Consider the following 22202-nt stretch of genomic DNA (forward strand, 5'->3'; position numbering starts at 1 on the left):
TTAGCGACTTCCATAGGCAAGAAACCAGCTAAATATGCAGACAGGTCCCCCGTCTCACGAGAGGGGGCAATCGTTTGGGTACCGAAGCTTTCAACTCCCAAGTGGCTCTCAGCTCTCCTGGTTACTAGAGAAAGAGGCCAATCAAAATCACAGTAAACCTTCGAGAGAAAGGAAAGGAAGTGTAGTAAAGAGACAAAAAAGGAAAAGAAAAAAGAAGTTAACTGAGATTCTTATTCTAATAGCAGTGTTAACGATTATTCTTTAAGTGTTCTCTCTCTGCAGTCAGATCTCTGCCACAGTATAGATCACTAAGGCCTCCCTTGGCTCGTGATTAAAACCCACCCCATGCCCATCGTCCTGGTGTGACACAGCGGCTTGGGCACGAGTCTCAAATTCTCCTTAAACGGCACATGCTACTGTTGCGAGTTCCGGTAACTGCAGGAACCAGGCCGGGCCGGTCACGCATCTCATAAGGAGGTGCGGAATCCACTTTCACAGCTTATATAGACTGAGAGAGCTTAACCCCTGGGAGGAGACCTGGCCATTATTTCATCTGTCACTTAATGAAGGGGGAAACAGCTCATAACTTGTTAAAGAAATTTGCCCCCAGCACAGAACTACTCGGCAGCGGACGGCCAGGACCAGGATCTGGCGCTGGAGTCGAGGGAGATGCTCGGACAACCTTCCCTTGTCGGGGATCCACGGGCCCTCACTCACTCGTGTGGGAGCTTCCTGTGGCTTCTCAGAGCTGGAGTCACAGAAAACAATGGCACATTCTGCGGGCTCCCTTTTTCTTTCCTGAGTGATAAATGGAGATCTGTGGGGCTCAGTACATCAGTAATCTGAGAAACAGCGGGTTCCAGAAAAAAGAAACAGTAAAAAGACGAGAGCACAAATCACAGAATAAGGTGCCCTTTTTTACCTTTCTTCCTTGATTATCTATACCCTTTTAGAGTTCGGGAAGATGACCAACCAGGAGAAACAGGGTTATTTAGAAGCAGCAGTCACCCGAGCAAGAAATCCCGGCGGGGAGCCCTCCCTGCTGGGAAGTCCCACGGCTTGCCTGACTGCCGGCGAGCTGGTGACTCCCGGTCACACGGGCATCCTCTATGGGTCTCTGTGCCCCACCTGTAAAAATGCCCTTGCCAGTGATTTCCGAACGTGGCCGACGCTCAGTCATTCCAGGGACCGGCTAAAGGAGTTTCTAGGCTCCGCTACACCACTCCTGGTAGTTGCAGACTCGATTAATTCTGAGGCAGGGCTCAGGAACCTGTTTTCTTCAAAGCTCAGCCAGGTTTGGGGAGGCGTGGACTAGGGAATCTGCAACGTCCCACCGCAGCCCTTCGTTTCGCTAGGAAAATTTCTGCATCACCCCTGCCCTGGCTGCTCTCTGGGGGACGGTCGGGGGGGTCACCCATGGGGGTTCGCAACGTGGGAGCAGCCCTGGCACAGACACAGGGGTCGCTCCTGCCTGGGCCCCGCTTTAATTATTCAAGCAAGATAATATGTCAAGTCAGACAGAATATTTAATCGGTTACTGTGATATCATAGAAATACCAAGAATCATAAAAGTAAAAAAGCTGCTAAGTCGTTGCTAATGGTTCCGGGATTCTACCGAGTGGCTGCTGGTCTCCTGACGCGCCGCAGGCGGCGGCGGCGGCGGCGGCGGCGGCGGGGTCACTGGCCGCGGTCCTGGGGCCTCTTGCCCTTGCCCTTCTTCTTCTTGTCCTCCAGCCGCGGCTTCAGGGCACACACGCAGGCGGACACGCCGGCGATGGCCTTGGGCAGGTCGGTGCCCTTGCTCCACTTGTCCTGCTCGCGGTCGTACACCTGCACCGTCTTGGAGAAGGCCGTGTTCTCCCAGCTGTAGCCGCCCAGGATGTAGATGCGGCCCTCCCACACGGCCACCCCCGACTCGCTGTTGGCGTGCAGCAGCGGTGCCACGCGGGTCCACTGGTTGCACTGCGGGCTGTAGGCCTCCACGCCCAGCACGTCGAAGCGCTCCATGGACTCGAGGCTGTCGTCGCTGCCACCGATGGAGTAGATGCTGTCCCCCAGGCTGCACATGCTGTGCCAGCCACGCGCCGTGGTCATGGGCCGCCGTTCTTCCCACACGTCTGTCCGGTGGTCGTAGCACAGCAGGTTCTTGCGGTAGGGGCCGATCTGGTAGTCGTGGCCCCCCGAGATGTACACGAAGTCTTTGTAGATGGTGCCCGCGTGGCCGTACGTGAACCTGTGGAGAGACAGATGGATGGACGGACCAACAGAGACAGAGGGGGAGCTCAGTGCTGCACGGGCTGGGCCTCTGTGAGCCGGGGACCCGGTCTTCTCCTCGGCAAAATGGGGACAAGCTGCCCTCTGAGGGGGTGGTGAGGATGGGAAGGGGTGACAGACGGAGAAGGGCAGGTGACACACGGGCAGCTCTGCAGCCAGACCGGCCTGGGCCAGAATCCCAGCTCTGCCCTCTCTCTGCCCAGCTGAGAAGTGGTCATCACAAGACTGCATCTGTCTCGTTATGGCTAGAAACGCTACGCTACTGAGGCGCACGTGTGGCCCTGGCCCCATCACACACCAAGCAGGGCCTGCAACGAAGTGCAGCTCCAATTACACGACAGTCTGGAAATGTCAGCCCTAAAGGGACAGAAAATGTCAGTGGCTGCCAGCGGTTCAGGGGAAGCAGGGAGGGATGAAAAGATGGCGCGCGAGGGATTCTTCGGGCACTGGGACTATTCTGTACGACACTGTAATCACGGATACACATCATCATACACGTGTCAAAACCCGCAGAACGCACAACCCAGACAGGCAGCGTAATGTAAACTAGAGAGCTTAGTTAATGCTAATGTATCGACTCTGGTGCATTAGCTGGAAATAATGTACCAGTTACTGCAATGGGGGAAGCTGGGTGCGCTTGGGAACCTCTGTACTTTCTGCTCAATTTTCTCTACACCTGAAATCACTCTAAAAAATGAGATCTATATAAAGACAAAAAAGAAAATACCAACAGCAAAAAAAGTGCACACAAAGGTGGAATAAAAAGGGAATGGCGTCACGACACTCAGGACGGTGATTCCTTAGCTGGAGGCGGGAAGCAAGTGGATGGGAGAAGAGCACACGGGGCAAATGGGTCCCAGGCAGGTGGGCTACCGTTCAACGTCTTTGGCTCTTGGGTTGGGCTGTGGGTTCGTGGAGGTCTCATTATACAAGTCAGTCAATGAATGAAAAAAGGTATGAGTAAACAAAGGGAACAAATGTGGGGCACGCACGCCCTAATGACGGCAACATCCTGGATTACGTTTATTCCAACTCTGGACATGGATGGTCCACTTAGAAAAAAATAACGATAGGGCTGTTGTCGCACTTAAGGTAGACAAACCACCCCGGCTGGCCTAGAGGAAGTGACAGTGGCAGATATTCTTATGTAATTAAGCCTCACTTCTCCATCTGTAAAGTGGGATGGCACACAAGACCTGAACCCGGGAGAACACCGGTCTTGGTTTGCCTAGGACAGGGTCAGGATTTACACGGTTGACCTCTCCGTTCACGGTCATTCGGGTTTGGGTAATCAATTACGTGGGTTATTACCCACCCCACTGGATCACTGTGGATATCAAGGGACTCATCACATCAAGCACATGGCCCAGGCTGGCACGTGGTGATCAACAGCTACTACCATGATCGTCCAATCATCTTATCCACAGGTGTCCAGGTGTTACTTCATCGGCTTCTTGGAACCTTTACCTGAAGGTGGTAGTTACTGTGGGGTTGGGGGGTAGGGGCAGGAACTGGAGGAGCCGTGCAGCTTCTACTACAGGGAGCTGCTCAAATAAATGGCAGGCACCTCTGCTAAGCCTGTGACGTTAACAAATGCAGGGAATGGACACCTTGACAGGGTGGTACTGACATCACATCCCCTTTACAGATGAGGAAAATGAGAGAGTGTGGGGTGAAGACACTTGCTGGAGTCAGATGGAGGGTAGAGAACCCTCACCCTCTGTACTCCTCCTGCCCAAAGTCAGAGGGATTTTTAGTAAATCTCTCACTCTCTGAACTCAGCACTCGTTTCCCCGAAACTCAGGAAGTGAAGAGATTCAGAAACAGAGGGATGTTTGTCTCAGTGGCAGAGCTGACACTTGCACTCCGACGGCCCAGAACAGGCACCCTGGCAACCATGCCCTCTGCTCCCCACGCTGTTATTTACAAGCCAGGAGATTCTTCCTGGAATGGGAAGGCCAAAATATCCAGAAAGGGAGGTGGGCTCAACTGTAACCCCAAAGCCTCCACGTCTGTAGGGTCTGCCACAAAACCCCAATCACCTTGGCAGGCCGGCCACATAGGACCAGGAGTCGGTCTTGGGACTGTAGGTCTCTACTGACGAGAGAGCTCCATTCTCATTCCGGCCGCCGACGGCCACCAGCATGTCTTCGATGGAGGCCAAGTAGAAATCCACGCGGCGCTGGTTCATGGAGGCCACCTGCGGAGGCGAGACACCTGTACCTTCCCTTCCCCAAACTCGGGTCAGCGTCAACATCCAGCACTGCATCCCCAAACACGCTCCATGGAAGGCACAGCCCCGGAAGGTGAGGTGGTGGCCACATGAGCCTGGGGAAGGGAGCCAAACTTGATGAACGCGGGGCTCTGTAGGCGGGATTTCTCAGAGCCCCCAGGACCCTCGAGACCTCGTGAATCCCCAAGAGGTGGATGGAGAATTCACTTCCCCAAACCTGTCTGTCCACGTGGCCGACCCCGTGGACTGGAATTCCGCAGCACACACAGGTCAGAACTGCTGATGTAGGGCTTTCCTGAAATAAAAGTTCATCTTTCCCCTCACCCCCCCACAATCAGATATTTTAAAAATTAATGCTGATTGTCGTCCGTGTTGATGGGCAGAGAGTGGTGCTCCACAGAAAATTAGCAATGGAAGACCCAAATTTCTTTTTTTTCTTTCTTTTTTAAATCATCCAAGCAGAACACACGAATCAACACGGTCCCGCAGGAGACCATGTCAGGCTGCCACCGCTATGAAGGTTTGGAGGACGGGCTTCAAAGCTGGAAGCCTCCGTCTAGTGCAAGTGCAAGACTTACACCTTGGTTTTAGAGTTTTGAGAATAAAATCAAAAGGTCATCCAAGTCCCTTCTGAGCCTTGAGCTCAGAAAAGCACCGAGTTAAGTAAGAAGACTGAGGTCTGAGTATAAGACTGAGACAGACTTTCACGGGTGGCCATCTGGTTCTTGGGAGGAAAGGAGCACATGTGCCAATCAACATGAGCTACAACCACCGACCCTGGAAGGTCAGCATCCCCCCACCCGTTTCCAGAGGGAGAAGCTGAAATTTGGAGCGGGCAAGGAACCGGTCTGAAACCCCTAGCTACGATTTAGCCAAGTTGGGGCGCGAACCTGGGTCTGACATCAAGACCCAGGCCTGTCCCGGAATCAGCTGCCACACCTGCCAAAGGGCCACGACTCCTACCAGGTGTGAGCCTTCGTGGCCTCCTGGGCCAGCTCCAAACCTGTCCCAAAGAGGAGCTCAGCGGAGACTCCGAGACACGGGGAGGTTGTCAGAACTATGGGTCAGTCTTCCAGACCGGTGTCATCCAATATGGTAGCCACTAGCCTCCTGTGGCCATTTACACTCAGATGTAAATTAGTGAAAATGAAATAAAACGGAAAACTCAGTTCTTCAGTCCCACGGGCCACATTTCAAGCGCTCAACTGCCACACGTGGCTGGTGGCTACCGTATCGGATGGTGCAGATGAAGAACGGTTCTGTCGGCGAAGAAAGTTCTACTGCACGGCGACGCTCTGGACACTGACCGTCCCTGTAGAAGGCGGCCGGTCAGCCCTCACCGCCCCCAGCCGGGGGTGGGGGGGGAAATGATGTGGCTTGCCACTTTATCGTCACACCTCGTTCAGAAGCAGGGTGGTGGTCAAGGCCCGAGAGAAGGGGGTGGGGGGCAGTCAAGGCTAAGGTTAAGGAGATCAAAAGTCCTCAAGAGTAAAGAAATAATCTGGCTTTAATCTCACCTTGATCCACTGTTTACAGCGGGGGTCATACCTATAAAGAAGATTGGATGCCGCATCCCCTCCGTTGTCCCGCGAGAAGCTGCCGCCAGCGATGAAGATGAACCCCCCCAGCACGGCGACGCAGTGGTGGCTCCGCCGGGCCGGCAGGGGCGTCTCCTTGACCCACTGCTCGCTCTGGGCGTCCAGGTAGCAGGTGTCGTCGCTGAGCTCCAGACACCGCTCGGAGACCTCGCCGCCCACAAACAGCAGGCACGCCTGGGTGGTGCGGAGGGCCGTGCGCTTGGTCTGCATGACCGGCTGGGCCGCCAGGCTGTTGTGGTAGCGCACAGCCTCCTCGATGAAGCCCTCGCAGTTGGCCTCGCGGGGCAGCAGTGAGCACACGGCCGGCTTGACGCGGTGCAGCAGGTCGTTCTTGGGGATGAGCGGGAAGTGGATGTTCTCCAGCACCTGGTAGGCGTGGGCCTCGCGCTCGGGCTGCTGCGTCAGCCACTGCAGGGCGGCCTGCAGCAGGTCGTGCTCGCACTCCCGCTGCACCTCGCTGCTGCCCAGGTAGGCGCACAGCTTCTGCAGGGAGACGTTCTGCAGGAAGTCGGGCGTGAAGGACAGCGTGCCGAAGCGGCCGAGGATGAAGCCGTCGATGAAGGCGTCCAGCCGCCTGAGGCTGTAGATGGAGGCCAGCTCCTGCAGGTACAGGTAGTTTTCCTCGCTCACCTCCTGCTCCAGGTACTCGCAGCAGAAGTCCACCGCCGTCCAGATCTGCAGCAGGTGGGCCGTCTCCAGGACGTAGTCGATGTTGCCACCGTCCAGCGCCAGCTCCCCGCCGTACAGGAAGTCCACCACGGCCTTGAGCCCGATGTAGGAGGCGCCGATCAGCTCCACCTCCTTCTGGAAGGCCTCGCGCATGCCGAGGGTGAACATGGAGTTGAAGTAGTCGCTGCACACGGCCAGCAGGTTGCGGTGGGCTGGCACGCGCTGCTCGTCGGCCACCAGGACCACGTCGCAGAAGAGGCCGCACAGGCGCTGCTCGTTCAGCCGCTGCAGCACTGTGCTTGAGTGCTCGGCCCAGCGGTACACCTGCGGTGGCGGTGGAGAGCGCGTGTCAGGAGGGGAGGGGGCCGCCGACCCGCCCCCACACCGCAGGGGCCCAGCTAGCGCTACGCGACCAGCACTGACATACAGTGGAATGAGAGAGAACAGGAAACAAGGTGTCAGAGCACCTCGCAGAAAATCAGGGTGTTTCCCTGTACATGTGCATATGTACTTGTACATTTCCTTTCTTCCCTTCTTTACAAATAAAAATTTTAACTCAATCTTTCTTTTTCCCTTTGTTTCGTTTTCCCTCTCTCCTCCTTCTTTGTAAACAGAATTCCCCAAAGTTTCCTTCCTTCCCTCCTTCCCTGTCTCTCTCTCTCCTTCTTAGTGTGTGTGGGTCATGGCACATAGGTTCGAAAACGCTGTCCTATCGGGAGGGTGAGGTTGCCTGGGGTGTAGCCTCTCAAGTCGGACAGAAGCTGGTGGAACCCCAGCTCCACTGCTCTGCAGCTGTGTGATCTGGGTGAGTCACGAGCAGCCTCTGAGCCTCGGCTCCTGGTCTCACCCAGGTTTGGTGCGGGGCAGGGGTCATGAGACAGAACATGGCACAGAGCTGGCCCGAGGAGAGCGGGAGCAAAGTCAGCTGCCGTGACCGTCAGTTCCCACGAGGTCACGGTGCCGACAGTTATGCTACAGAGACCAGTCCGGGGAGGTAGAGGGTCCCAGAGACTCTGCAATATATCCAGACTAACGTGCTCTGGGGAATCTTACTTTCAGAAACACGGCTTCAACAGTCATTGCCAGAAAACGTATGTAAAATGCAGGAACGCTGTCTCTTCCCGGAGCTGCATGTGCCGCAGACCGCACTGTGCACTCGCCTGCACTCTCCCATTTGAGCGTCACAGGAACCCTCCAACGGAACGTCAGTTATAACCCCCTTATTCCAGATGAGGAAAAGGGAGGTTCAGGGAGACTAAGAAACGTGCCCGAAGTCCCACAGGGACTGAGGGGCAGGGCTGGCATTTGAACCTAGGTCTGATGCCAGAGCCCAAACCTTTAATCACCATGCTACACTGGAATTAACGAATCAGTTAATATGAATAGTTAATAGGAATTAATTCAATAAATTCAGGTTGGTGGACATTGCTTGACTGTTATCTGCCTGCCCTGGGCTTTTGAGGATACAAAGAAAAATCAGACCCAGACAACGGTTTCTAAACCCTGGAAGAACTAATTAGGATATTTCACACTGCTTTATTTATTCCCTATAAAAACAACAAGAAAATTCAACATATGGAAAAACAGACCATTCAGAAACATCAACCAGGTAGCAGGGCGATTCAGGGACGATTGGGGAAAGGGGCGGGGCGGGCGTTAAGCCCGAGGGGAAGTGGTGGTGGAAAGGAAGACACGTGGGCGAGGGCTCAGCAGGTGTGAGCAGCTGGGTGACCGGTGCACAGGTCCTTCTGGGTTACTTCTCAACATGTGTCCTACGGCAGGGGGGTGGTTTTTTCTTCCCTTCCAAATCTGCTCCTTACCGCCTCCGATGCATTAGTAATTGGGGTACTTTATTTCCCGTGGTTCTTCCCCGTCCGGCCAATTCCCACATCAATCGCTCTGTCTCTGCAACAGTCTCGGGCAATGTCCTCACATTCTGAGGGTACCAAATAGACGCTCCCTAAAGCTTCCTTCCCTTCCAAGTTTACAGAGCCAGGCTCTCCTACCTTACATTACAGGATGGTTTCTTGTAGGTCCATACACAGATATCTCCGTCTATTCTGGTTATTCAGAGAGAGAGCCAGGCTGGCCTGGTCTGGGCATCAACACATATTGGCTTGGGGCCCCTCTTGGGTGTGGACTGAAGGAAGGAAATGAAAAAGGCACTACAGCGGAAAGCTACCGAGTAATAGTGAAGGCTAGTGTCCTAGAGAAGCAAGTGAGGGGCATCAGGTGGGCTGTCAGCCCACCCCGGGCTCCTGGTTGTTTCCAAGCTGGTGAGGGTGCTGGAATTACCCCGCTTAAACAGGGGCACACGCCCCCAGGCTACGGTATGAAAAGGGAAACAGCCCTGGGGAGGGGCAGGGACTGGGGAGAGCCCCAGACGACAGCTCCCAGGGGAGCCACCTGCTGCAGTGAGCCAGGGCAGGGGAGACGGCGGCCACTGTTTCTACAGCTGGGTCTCCAGGCTAAGTAGGCACGTTTAATTCTTTACCTGGGTCTGGTTATTTAGTACAGCAGCAGAGACCAGAACTAAAAACAGACCAACGTGACTTCCCAACATTAAACTGGCATCAGTAACTGAGTTGCAACATTTCATATAATTTAGAAACTCCGACCTGCAACATTCTCCAGTGGTATTAACCCTGTTCATTCCTTTGTTTCTTACTTTAGCACTTTAATCAGGTGAAGAAACTCAGGATCTAACACTGGGCAGAAAGCAGCAGGTATGGGGTATCTTACATTAAAAACGAACTCGGGGAACTCCCTGGAGGTCCAATGGTTAGGACTCCGTGATTCTACTACACGGGGCACGGGTTCGATCCCCGGTCGGGGAGCTAAGATCCTGCAAGCTGCGCGTCATGGCCAAATATATAAATTAATTAAATAAAATAAATAAATAATTAAAAAGTAAAAAAGAATTCGGCATCAAAATGGATCAACACGTTTTAGAGCAGACAAATGAACAGCAGCAGCCACGCAATGGAAGACTCCACCGCTCTGAGAAGGGCACGATCTACCACCACATGCAGCAATCAGGGTGAACCTCAAAAGCAGGGTGACAAGAGTAAGGAGCCAGGCACCCAGGGGACCCACCCCGACCCCATTTATATAAGTTCAAGGGCAGGCAAAACTGCAGAGCTGGAAGCTGGGCGAGTGGCCGTCTTGATTGTAGGGGCTGGAGGGGTTTGGTAATGTTCTTTAACTGGGTGTGTTGAATGTCTAGAAAATCAAGGGTACATTATGATTTGGGCACTTTTTAAATATAAAGAGTTAGGAACATAAGTACAACGAACCAAGGGATAGAGAAGCCTACTCCTAAAAGCTTCAATTCAGAGACAGGCAAGCTCAGAATCTGGCTTGAAGGGACAAAGATTTCTAGCGCTGTAGAACTTAGAAAGCTACGCTGTCTCTGCAGCCAAGCTCCCAGACAAAGCACCTTTGAGTCAGCAGCAAGACCCTTCTGGGGTTTCGCAGCAGATAAAGCCGGGCTTTGGCAAGAGCCTTCTCAGTCAACTCAAATGGAAATAGGAGAGCATTTCTCAGGAGGGCCAACCTCCCCTGAAAATTACACCCCGTTTTTCTTTTTTACACATCTGTCGAACCTCGTTCCCCCTTCTTCTCCTCTTATCTATAGGCTGCTCCCAACTCCCTTTATCTAAAACAGTATTTCTTCATCTTTTTTCCAGTCTGCTTTTAAGATATTTTTTTCCTAATAGCTCGCCATGTCATTTTAACACATAATATATATTCTATACATCTGTGCGTGTATTATATGTATAGCTTTCTACTTTAAAATAGTAAAATTCTTTCTAGACCCCCAAGAACCCATTTCATCTCCTTGTGAAGAATATCAGCCCCATGGAGAAGGCACGATCTAAGGTAAACATGACATTTAATCTTCAAAAAAGGACACTTTTAAAGAATTCCCTGGTGGTCCAGCGGTTAGCACTCCGCACTTTCACTGCCGAGGGCCAGGGTTCAATGCCTGGTCGGGGAACTAAGATCCCACAAGCTGAGGTGCGGCCGAAAAAATAAATAAAAAATAAAAACTAAAGAAAGAAAAGGGTGTTATTAATATTCATAAAGAGACAGGTGTAAATTGGGACTGTCTCGCCAACTGGTCCCCCAAACCTTATCTACAGCAGCTGTAGGGAAAGGGGCCGCTCCAAGTCACCTGAGGGTTTGCTAAAGGTACAGATTTGCAGGTCCTGCTCTGAGATTTTAATTTAGCAGGTCTGCGGTGGGGCTGGGCATATGCACTTCTCATGAGACACCTGTCCCTTCCCCGTCTCCCAGGGTGAGTCTGATGTAGTCAGTGCGCCACAGGTAGGTAGCCCCGCCGCGGGGAACCCACCCTCACTGGCTCCTAGGGTCTCAGAAAGTCACGACCGGGGAAGACTCTGGGCCCTTAACATCCAGGTATACAAAGTGTTGTCCCCACTACAAGGTTGGGGGCTGGCTTCTCCATGGACACAGTCTTGGAGTTTTTCAGCCCCAAGTGGATAGAGAAATCCCATGGCGTCCACCGTGTACTGTAGATGCCAGGTGTGGGACAAACGAGTCAAGTTGTGTTTCTAACATCCCTCGCACCCCCCAACCCCTGCTCTGATTTTATGATTTTTCCACTCCTTGACTGTGCCACCTCTAGTCATTGTTAAGGAGCTTAACACCAACACCAAGAACAGAAAATCAGTCTGTGCAATAAGAATGAGCTCATTAGAAAAATCTCACGCTTCTTTGGCAATTTGCACAGGTGGTGAGCGACCCATTCACAGACCTTTGAGGATTCGCTGATCTTGTACGGCCGAGACACTCGCGTCTGCCGGCTTCCCTCCATCATAAACAAGATCGCAGCCCTACGACAAGAACAGGACTTCTGAGCGTGTAGTAATAACTCGAGGTCATTCATGAATCGCAGGCTCTGCTGGCAGGTATCAGTGACAGCAAGAGCGAAACAGTCACGTGGAGGGAAGAGGGAGAAAAAACTGTACTACAAAGAACTCCCTTACTCTGAGCTGAAAAAATCAGAGGGTTAGAATCAGATAGAACATTCAATAAGTGTCCCTTTTTCACCTAAAATCCGACAACATCATGTCTTTTAGCCCACCTCCTACAAGTACCTACCTTTGGATGCTTGAGCTGAATTAGGCCTTTTCGAGAGATCAAGATTATAATGACAACAGTTATCATTTCAGAACCCAGACTATGACCCTGGAACCAAGCTGACATGTGCTATCTCAGTAAACTCCCACAACTATTTGGCCGGGCTGATGTCACTTAACCCATTTTATCGATGAGGATATTGAGCTCAAGGTCACAAAGCTAGTGAATGGCTGGGAATCAAACCTGAGTCTGTCCGGCTTCAAAACTGGACAGACATGGGCCCTTCCCTGGGATGCCTGGTTGAATGTGGCCTAATCTTTAAGAATCTCATACTTTTAAAATTTCATGAAGTTAAGGATATGATGCAGTGACGACTACGAAGTGTAAACTACGTTCTAGACACAGGCACTGTCTTAAGTGTTTTCTGTGTCTCACTGATTTAATCCCCACAACAAGCCCACCAGGCCAGCACTATTATTATCCTCAGTTTATAAAGGAAGAAGCTGATGGCAGTGAGGGGAAGTAACTTGCCCAGCGTCACACACAGGAAGAAGCAGACCTAAGGAGGCTTTCCTGCTCTCAATCCCTGGGCTATTTCACTTGACCGTTAAAAAAATGCCCACAGGCAGGAAACCTCTGCAGGGGGAGCCCATGCCCCAGCTGGAACATGCAGGATAAACTTGAACAAGCAAGTTAACTTCTGTAGACTTCATGGTTGAATCCATGGACCGGGCTGGTGTATCAGGGGATTAAGGTTTCTTCCAGCTTTGAAAAGTCAAGCAACCCACTAACAGCACAGAGCCGGGCTTTGGGGGACCTCGGAGGATGGGGGGCACACAGAGGAAGGATTAAGCTAGGAATATGGGCACAAGTCACATACTGGGACTGAGGGTTTAAGGAGGAATTCTTCCCCCTGCTAGCAGGGTTGAAAAGAGTCAATTTGTTACCTACTGAACACACAGCCTTTGCTAATAAAGAACAATGTGACAAGGAGTCAGCTCTGTGTCAAGATAATCAGGGACACACAGAGGGGGCTCCAGCGCTCCCACGTTGGGTGGGGGGACGAATCCAGGCACCGTCCATCCTGCCAGCTCCCTGGGGAGAAGGAAGGGACAACTAGATTTCTCTCGACAAACCAGCAACTTTGTGACAAAGACCAGCTGTCCCCACCCCTGTCCTTTCTGTCTGCTCCTAGGATGCTGGGGGGCTCAGAGAGGGAAGAGGACACCAGCATCCATCCCAACGCTCACCCCTGACTTCCTTGTTTCACCTTCACCCTCTGAGACAGGTGCCACCATCGTTTCTGACACCGAGGCTCAGGTGGCCGTGCGGCCCCGCCCAAGGTCACACAGCAGACAGTCTGCACCACCGCAGGCAGCCAGCCAGGGCTCAGGTCTGCCTTCAGTGCTAAGAGCTTTCTTTTCTAGGCCAAGATTTCTAGAGAGAGTATCCCCTTGTGGAGGCTCCCTTTTGTCTGCGGGCAAGTGGTTTGGGGCTCATTGCTACAGGAGTGTTGGGTATCAGCTGCCTCCTGTGCTTTCTGCAAGCAGGTGAGGGGTCAAGGCCACACGCAGGGACGGTGGCGATCCCCACTGAGGCGTAAAAGGTCTTTTAGTAAACACGGGAACCGAGGCCGCGTCCGGACGGGAGGGTCCCTGGGAGCCTCCTCTCCCGGCTCCTTCCCCGGGTTTCGACCCTAAACGTGCCCGACCGCAGCGCTCGGGGAAACAGCGTCGTGGAGGTGGACGCGGACGCCCGCCGGCACCCACCCGTCCCGGGTCTCGCCGGCAGGGTCTCCGGGAACGCCGCTGTCGCTCGCTCGGACCCAGCACCCCCTGGCGGAACCGCCGGCACAACGGCCGCCCGGGCGGGCTCGAGCCGGCTGAGAGGAGGCGGAGCTGGATTGCGCCCGGGGCTGGCGCCCGCGGCGGGACGCGAGGACAGTCACTCACCTGGGCCGCGCGGGCCGGCCGCACAGGCCGCACCTGTCTCACCTGCGGGGGCGGCGGCCCCCTCTCCACCCCCCACCCCGGCCCCGCGGCAGCCCCTCCGCTCGCCCCCGGCCCCGCGATCCTCCCCCCGCCCCCCGAGCACAAAGAGATCCCGGGGGCGGAACCGGGTCGCAGCTCGCGGGGCCGGAGACCCTCCCGAGGCAGGCCCGCCCCCCGCCCCGGCCCCCGGACGGCGCGCGGCTCTCGGCCCGGGCAGGAAGGGGGCGCGCGCGGAGGCCCACCTGGGAGGGCGCGCTACGGGCGCGACGCGGGGATCCCGAGCGGCGGGGCCGGGCGGGCGGGGCGGCGGGGCCCGGGCGTCGGAGCCCGTTGAACGGCCGGGCGCGCGGCCATGGCTCTGCCAGGAAGTGCGAGGCCGAGGGCGGAGGCGCGCGCGGCCAATGGCGGCGGCCGGGAGGGGGTGGGCTCTGGCGGCGCGGGCGCGGGGGCGGGGCCTGTCCCAGGCGGGCGGGGCCTGCGCGGGGGGCGCGGGGAGCGCAGTGTCCTCGCCCAGCTGTCCCCCTGGCCGCCGGACTCGCTTGCGGCCCAGGCGGGCCACTCACAGTCACGCACCGCGAAATGCCTACTGGGTGTCGCCCGCCGTCTTAGGCGCGGGGACACGGCGTGGAGGGACAGGCATGGTCCTGGGCCTGGGGGGACCGGAGTGCTGGGAGGGGCCATCGCGGTGGCACCTTCGCACCTTCACCTCCTTCCAGCCTTAGCTCGGTCGGCCTCTGCGTTCACCCTACGGTGAGGCCTTCGCTGACCCCGTGATTAAAGTCACCATCCCTCTCTCCTCACCCCGTTTCCAGCTTTCCGCTTCACTTAGCTTTTACCACCGTCTAATCTTCTAAATCATTTCCTTGTTCATTTGACTTATTGTCTCTCTCCCCCACTAGAAACCCTCCAGGGCAGGGTTTACTGTCGGTTTTATTCCTGGCTGGGCCCCCAGGGCTGGCACCTAGTAGCCGCTCAATAAATTTTCGAGGAATGAATGAGTTTAACCATCACGGATCTATCCTTGTCAAACTGATGCTACAGCCTGGATAAACCTTGAAAACATTATGCTAAGTGAAAGAAGTCAGACACAGAAGGACACATATTGTATGAGTCCATTTATATGAAGTGTCCAGAACTGGCAAGTCCATAGAGACAGAAAGATTAGTGGTTACCCAGGGCTAACCAGTTGGGGGGAAATGGGGTGAGTGGCTGTTAAGAGATTTTGAGGGGGGAGAGTGATAAAAATGTTCTGAAATTAGGTGGTATTGATGATTGCGCAACTCTGAATATACAAAAAAACCATTGAAATGTACAATTCAAAAGGGTGAATATGGGATTTCCCTGGCGGTCCAGTGGTTAGGACATGGCGGTTTCACTGCTGTGGCCTGGGTTCAATCCCTGGTCAAGGAACTAAGATCCTACAAGCCGCGCGGCGCCGCCAGAAACAACAAAAATATATGGTATGAGTTGTATCTCAGTAAAGCTGTTGTGCTCGCTTCGACAGCACATATACTAAAATTGGAACGATACAGAAAATATTAGCATGGCCCCTGCGCAAGGATGACACGCAAATTCGTAAAGCGTTCCATATTTTTGTATGGCTGATTCACTTTGTTATAAAGCAGAAACTAACACACCATTGTAGAGCAATTATACTCCAATAAAGATGTTAAAAAAATAAATAAAGCTGTTACAAAAACAAAACCAAACAAAAAAATTTCTCTCTGTCCCTGTTTTTCTATTCCCTGCCTTCTCTGGGAAGGATTGAGAGCGTCTTTTTTTTTTTTTTTTAATAAAGAATGCTCTCTTCGTGGTACAGGGAGGTACCTTTTTCTTTCTTTTTTTTTTTTTTAAATAAATTTATTTATTTTTGGCTGCATTGGATATTTGTTGCTGCGTGTGGGCTTTCTTCAGTTGTGGCGAGCGGGGGCTACTCTTCTTTGCGGTGCACGGGCTTCTCACTCTGGTGGCTTCTCTTGTTGTGGAGCATGGGCTCTAGGCGCACAGGCTTCAGCAGTTGTGGCACGCGGGCTCAGTAGTTGTGGCTCGCGGGCTCCAGAGCGCAGGCTTAGTAATTGCGGCGCACGGGCTTAGTTGCTCCGCGGCATGTGGGATCTTCCCAGACCAGGGCTCGAACCCATGTCCCCTGCATTGGCAGGGGGATTCTTAACCACTGCGCCACCAGGGAAGCCCTCAGGTATCTCTTTAAAGCCTTACTTGCCCATCTTTGACCCCTCCTTGACCCCTTCCCACCCCAACAAAGCTAATCTCACATCTTGTTCTAAGTCTGTATCTTGACATGCAAATCTCCACTATTACATGAATTCATGTACTTCTTCATTCATTAACTCACTCAGCAGACTTTTAGGGAATTCCTACTATGTGCCAGGCACTATGGTAGTTGCCAGGGATAGAAAGAAGATAGTTTCAAGGATTTTAGGGAGGGAGACAAACAAATAAATGAGCAATTACTGTATCCGGGTCAGTCCTGTGTTAGGGATATATTCAGAGTGCTATGGGTGGGATGTATTCTTTTTTATAGCTATACTTAAAGATTCTATATAGAAAGATATGGATAAGGACAGGTAGATATAGATAAAGGTATATATGGATCTCTCTACGCATACATGGATCTATCTATCTATCTAGAGAGATTTAGCTATAGATTTTTTATTGTATTGTATTGTATTTATTTATTTATTTTGGCTGTGCCACATGGCATGCGGGATCTTAGTTCCCTGACCAGGGATCTAAGAACGCATGCTCCCTGCAGTGGAAGCGCGGAGTCCTAACCACTGGACCGCCAGGGAAGTCCCTAGATATTTTAGCAGCCTATAACTTGGCATGGATGTCTGTCTTCCTGGTGATGGGTTCTATATGAATGAGAAGATGTACAAACTGAAGGGAGTGCCTGTAGTAAGGGCCTGGGACATGCTCAGGAATCCCCACGTGACACCGACCTGAAAAACGTGCAGGCTTGGCTAAGCTGACTTTGTCCTGTTTTCCCTATCACCACCTGGAGAACCATCCTTTCACTTTTTTTCCCTTTACGTCTCATTTTCTCTCAAATCAGAAAAGTCACGCATGTTTAAGTTAATTTGGAAAATACAGAAAAGTCCGAAAGGAAAAATAAACCACTCACTCCTGCACTGTCCAAAAATAATTATTAATACTGTTGTCTCTCCATATTTTCCCCTTATGTAGTTTTTCACAATAATATCACCACTACCACCACAACCCCTGTACAGCTCACATGTGCTACACGTTGCTCTGAGCTCCCTGTACATATTCACTCATCTAATCTCCTGGACTCCTTGAAGGAGGTACTGTTTACTTTCTCTGTTTACAGAAGGGGAAACTGAGGCCTGGAAAAGTTAACTCTGTGCCCAAGGTCACAGAGCTCATAAGGAGCAGAGCCGGGCTTGGAACCTAGGCAGTCCTGTGTGTGTTTGTTCCCATGCCAGAGACAACCTGGCTTAGAAAAGACGAGTTTTTCCCAATATTCAAATTTCAATGATCAGACTTGTTTTGGTTCTGAATTTGGTCAGAACTGGGCACTGCAGTCTGCAGGCCTAACCTTGCCTTCTGCACCATCCTGCCTTTGTGCCATGATAAAAGTGAGGCACGCTCCATGCAGAGAACTTGGAATACACAGACGAGCACAAACGGGAAAACACTAACCACCCGAGGAGAACAGCTGTCAGTACTTAAGCGTAGATCGGCCCAGTGTTCCCCCACGCATCCATGCATGTGACTTCATGTGGCGCAGGCCCTTTGGAAACTGCCCCCCCCACACACACACTTTTGCAAATATCACGAGCTTTTCACGTGTCAATAAGTTCTCTTCTATTGGATTGTGGACTTGACCCTCCCTCATTTTTGGGCACCCAGCTGGCTTCACTATTATGATAACACAGGTGAACATTCTTGCAGCCACGCCTGATGGTAAAACGAAGTTGCTGGGTCAGAGGAGCGCCTGTTTGTAAGGCTCTGACCTCCCCGCAAAGCCTGTCTCGGTAAGTACCCCTAGTCAGCGGCTCAGCACCCCATCATTTCTGAGATTCAGCCCCATCAAGTGGATCCAGGGCCAGGTGGTTCCCTGGTTGTTCATAAAGCAGGAAAACAGCTTTCTCCTTTCTTCTGCAGTCTCTCCTGCGACCCGTTGTGGTGCTTTTTATTTGCTGTTTCACGCCTTGCTCCTCTGGACACGGGTACTTGTGGGACTTGTGCAGACAGACCCTCACAGGCACCTAGGGCCATGTGAGCTGGTAGGCAGGGCAGAGGCTGCCCCAAGCCTTCTTGCAGTACCCAGGCCCCCGATGGGCGACAGTGATTGCCGGGCAGGGGCAAAGATGCCTGGTCAAGAACCGTCCTGGACTATGTATGAAACAGATAACCAACAAGGACCTACTGTATAGCACAAGGAACTATACTCCATATTTTGTAATAACCTAAAAGGGAAAAGAATCTGAAAAAGAATGTATACGTTATATATGTATAACTGAATCATTATGTAGTACACCTGAAATTAACATGACATTGTAAATCAACTATACTGCAATTAAAAAAAAGAAACAGGGGCTTCCCTGGTGGCGCAGTGGTTAAGAATCCCCCTGCCAATGCAGGGGACACGGGTTCGAGCCCTGTTCCGGGAAGATCCCACATGCCGCAGAGCAACTAAGCCCGTGCGCCACAAATACTGAGCCTGCGCTCTAGAGCCCACGAGCCACAACTACTGAAGCCTGCACGCCTAGACCCCATGCTCCGCAACAAGAGAAGCCACCGCAATGAGAAGCCCATGCACCACAACGAAGAGTAGCCCCCGCTCGCCGCAACTAGAGAAGAACCCGCGTGCAGCAACGAGGACCCAACACAGCCAAAAATAAACAAAATTATATTAAAAAAATAAAAAATAAAAGAAAATAAAAAATAAAAAAAGAAACAAATGGTGCTGGGGGGCAGGGTGAGGGGAGATGGAGCCTGTGAACGAGGTTCCAAGTCCCCCAGAACATGCACCGTTGTCCCATTTGGCTTTGCTTACAAAATACAATGTCAAAAGATAAAATTATTAAGAATTTCAAGACAACAATTGTAGAGCATTAAACCTCCAGTGCGGGGCCTTTCTGAGTGCAGGGCCCTGTGTGTCTGCTGGCCCTAGATGGAACAGTTGGGACTGTCACCAAAGAACCCTTGAGGCTAATGTTATGTTCATTCTCCAAGCCTCAGTTCCAAAGCATATGTCACAGCAGAACACCCTAGTACAGACGTGCATCACCTGGACACCCAGAATAACAAAAGGAGGGAGGGGGAGGGGCCGAGGCTGATTGTGGGTAACGCACAGGCCCCATGCTAAACGGTCTCTCCATCACCCGTGGAATCCTCTTGGTACCTTGTGGGTCCATGCTACTGTTATTCCCACTTTACAGATGAGGAAACCGAGGCTCTGAACGATTGGCTGGCGCTAATATCACACAGCTGGTAAGTGCAGGAACCGGGATGAGGAACCCAGGCCATTGTATGCCAGCGCCCAAACAGTTACCCAGTTACCCAGCCTGGAAGGGCTGCAAGCTGCTTTTCTTTCAAATTACCTTCTTGGCTCTGACCTTCCTGGTGCTCAGGAGGTTGTAGCTGGTCCTAAGGGGAGGCAGGGAGAGGTGTCAGCGAGCTGCCAGCTGGGTCCCTGGAACAGCTGGGCCTGGTTTTGGGTCGGGGGGCTGGAGGGGGAAAGCTTGTGGGGGGAGGCCCGTGAGCACTGCTACTTGCAGCTGCAGCCCTCACCCTCCAGGGAGTTTCCAGGTCTCTGAGTCTCTTGGAGGAGGAGGAGGAGGGGAGAAGCAGGAGGCGGGGCCGGCTCTCTAAAAACTGTTCTCACCAGAGGTTTGTCCTTGGCCCAGCTTCCCTCCCAGAGCCTGAGTAATGTAGAAAAATCGCAGCCCAGCATAAACGAGTCAGCCTAGGGGCCACCCGGGATCACGTTCGCAAGCGGAATTCTTGGCTCAATCACTCCGGTAAGTTTGTAACTGTTTAGACTGTAGGATAAGAAGCAACAGACCAGCAAATGGGTAGAGCCACAGCGGGAATGTGGGCCCAGGCCTTGGTCGTCCCTAAAATCTCAGATTAAAAGAGACAAGACCTCCCCTCAGTTGGCACTTGCTGTTTCCTCCTTCCGTCTCCCCAAGACTTTTCTCCCCAGCTCTGCCTGGATTTGAGCCCCGGCCTGGCTACTCCCCGGCTGTGTGAACTGGACCGGCTACACCGTGCCTCAGTTTCCCGTCTCCAAATGGGGAAGCCTTTGTTCCTGTCATGGTGTTGACGAATTAATACATGATGGATGAGTGAGTGAATGAATGAATGAATAATAATAAATGAATTACTACATGCTGACCACTTCCGACAGTACCCCATGCACAAAGCTCCATAAATTTGAGCTTCTGCTGACGATGCCTGACTGTCTACCAATTAGAGAACTCTTCTTTGGCTGAAGCCTTTGTTTCCTGTTAAAATAGAAATCATTTGAAAATTGATACTTTTTTTTCTTTTTTAATGGCCACTCTGCACAGCATGTGGGATCTTAGTTCCCCGACCAGGGATCGCCCCCTGGATTGGAAGGGTAGAGTCTTAACCACTGGACCGCCAGGGAAGTCCCCAGAATGGGCTCTTTTCTATTAGCTATTGACACCTTAGCATTCGTTCATCAGCTTCAGGCACGTTCTCAAGATCACGTTGTTGTGTTGTGACCGGAGGGAAAGGAAGATTCCAGCCCCCAAGAAAGGAAGAGAGAAGGCAGGAGGGGAGGCGGGTACCAGGCACAGAATGTACAGGAAGCTCCCTGTATGTCACGGCTTCTCCGGGAGCTGACTCCGTCTTGGGGCCCGTCCGGTCAGAACTGCTTGTCACTTATCGCCGAGGTCCCTAACTAAGCTGGCATTGCCCACAGCCTGACTCTGCCCTGGTTCACCAGACCAGGCACATGCTTCCCTGTTTGCCAACTGTGAAAATGAAGCGCTTGGCATTTCAGGGTCGCAAACCTGGCTGGGGCCCAAGGTCATCAGGTAACCCTGACTGGGCCACGTCTCCTCTGGAATCTTCAAACCTCTCATGTGTAAAGCTAGGCATATGGATAAAAGCCTTCCCAGAATTGTGTGGCCAGAGGAGCACAAATGCAGTTCCTTGGAGATTCATTCACTGATTACACCCCCTGCCCTCCCGGATGGCATTACAATTGAAAAAGTCTCAGTGTTATCGTGTTTGACTTGGAGAACCTGGGCCGGGTGTCTAGGGTGGTCAAGCCTTCAAGCTCTAGAGCTGTGCTAGGCAAAATGGTCACCGTCCGCCACATGTGGCCATTTCCATTTCAATTAGTTAAAATTACATACAATTTAAAATTCACTTTTTCAGTTGCCTGAGCCCCATGTCACGTCCTCACCAGCCACCTGCAGCTAGTGATGCCCATATGAGACAGCACAGATCATAGAACAATTCCATTGTCTCACAACATTCCAGAGACACTGCCTTAGAGCAGTTCTTGCTAACTACATGACTTTGAGCAAGTTACTTACCTCTCTGGGCCTCGGTTTCTTTATCTGCAAAATGGGAATTCACCTAGTCAACAGCAAATACTTACTGAGTGCTGGCCATGGGTCAGGTACTCTTTTAGGTGCTGGGGATATAGTGCTAAACACAGATAAATAAAATCATGACTCTCATGGAGCTGACATAGAGGAGGGACCAGAGTACGCTTCTCCAAGAGTTGGTTTGAAGATGAAATGAAATAGAGCAGGAAAAGCATTTAACATGGTGCCTGGCACATTCTAAGTGCTTAAGAAATGTTAGTCACGATTATTACTAGTAATCTGCCCAGCTCCCTTCTCCCACAGCCCTGCTACTACCTGGGATGGGAAACACATAACAAGTATGCCTTTACTTCCCATCCAGTACCCATGGCAGACATTGCTAATCCATCACAGCACTTTCCCACTGAGCCCAGAGGTACTGATGGGATGCTAGGAACAGCAAGGGGCAGGGCTCTCAGACACATCCTCTTCCTCATCACCTCCAAGCTCTCCTATGAGCTGCATGGCCCCCACAATCCTTAGGTTCTGTCTGTAGAGTTCAAACTCAGACTCCAGGCACAGGCCTGACCCTTCTTAGGGGAAAGAGCAAGTGCCTGGTCGGTACCTTGTCAGCCAAGCAGCTGGTCCTGCTTTGACCGGTCGGTACCTTGTCAGCCAAGCAGCTGGTCCTGCTTTGACCACTTGGCAGTAACTGGCTTCTTGCTTTGGGCCTGTTGGAGTGGGGTCTGGCCGTGTTCTCGCCAGGGCTCCTGGAGTC

At 52.4% G+C, this 22202-nt stretch overlaps 1 protein-coding gene and 1 non-coding gene across 3 annotated transcripts; one reads left to right on the forward strand and one right to left on the reverse strand.

Annotated features, from left to right (window-relative positions):
• Nucleotides 1-1508: 1508 nt before the first annotated feature.
• Nucleotides 1509-14232, reverse strand: KLHL36 (kelch like family member 36). 2 transcript variants are annotated; one of them, XM_068527525.1, is made up of 5 exons: nucleotides 14114-14232; nucleotides 11555-11633; nucleotides 6025-7098; nucleotides 4317-4474; nucleotides 1509-2233 (listed from the first exon to the last, which is right to left on the reverse strand). In XM_068527525.1, exons 2-5 carry the CDS (start codon nucleotides 11615-11617, stop codon nucleotides 1678-1680), a joined length of 1851 nt encoding a protein of 616 aa, XP_068383626.1. In that variant the 5' UTR covers nucleotides 11618-11633; nucleotides 14114-14232; the 3' UTR covers nucleotides 1509-1677. The 2 variants fall into 2 exon arrangements, with proteins under 2 accessions (XP_068383626.1, XP_068383627.1); XM_068527526.1 differs by lacking the exon at nucleotides 14114-14232 and adding an exon at nucleotides 12832-13701.
• A 1127-nt stretch (nucleotides 14233-15359) lies between these two features.
• Nucleotides 15360-15466, forward strand: LOC137754004 (U6 spliceosomal RNA). The gene has a single exon (XR_011071684.1). It is a non-coding gene; the product is annotated as a U6 spliceosomal RNA (small nuclear RNA).
• The last annotated feature ends 6736 nt before the right edge of the window (nucleotides 15467-22202 follow it).

The sequence above is a fragment of the Eschrichtius robustus genome, chromosome 19 (assembly GCF_028021215.1).
Source record: "Eschrichtius robustus isolate mEscRob2 chromosome 19, mEscRob2.pri, whole genome shotgun sequence".
Lineage (NCBI taxonomy): Eukaryota > Metazoa > Chordata > Mammalia > Artiodactyla > Eschrichtiidae > Eschrichtius > Eschrichtius robustus.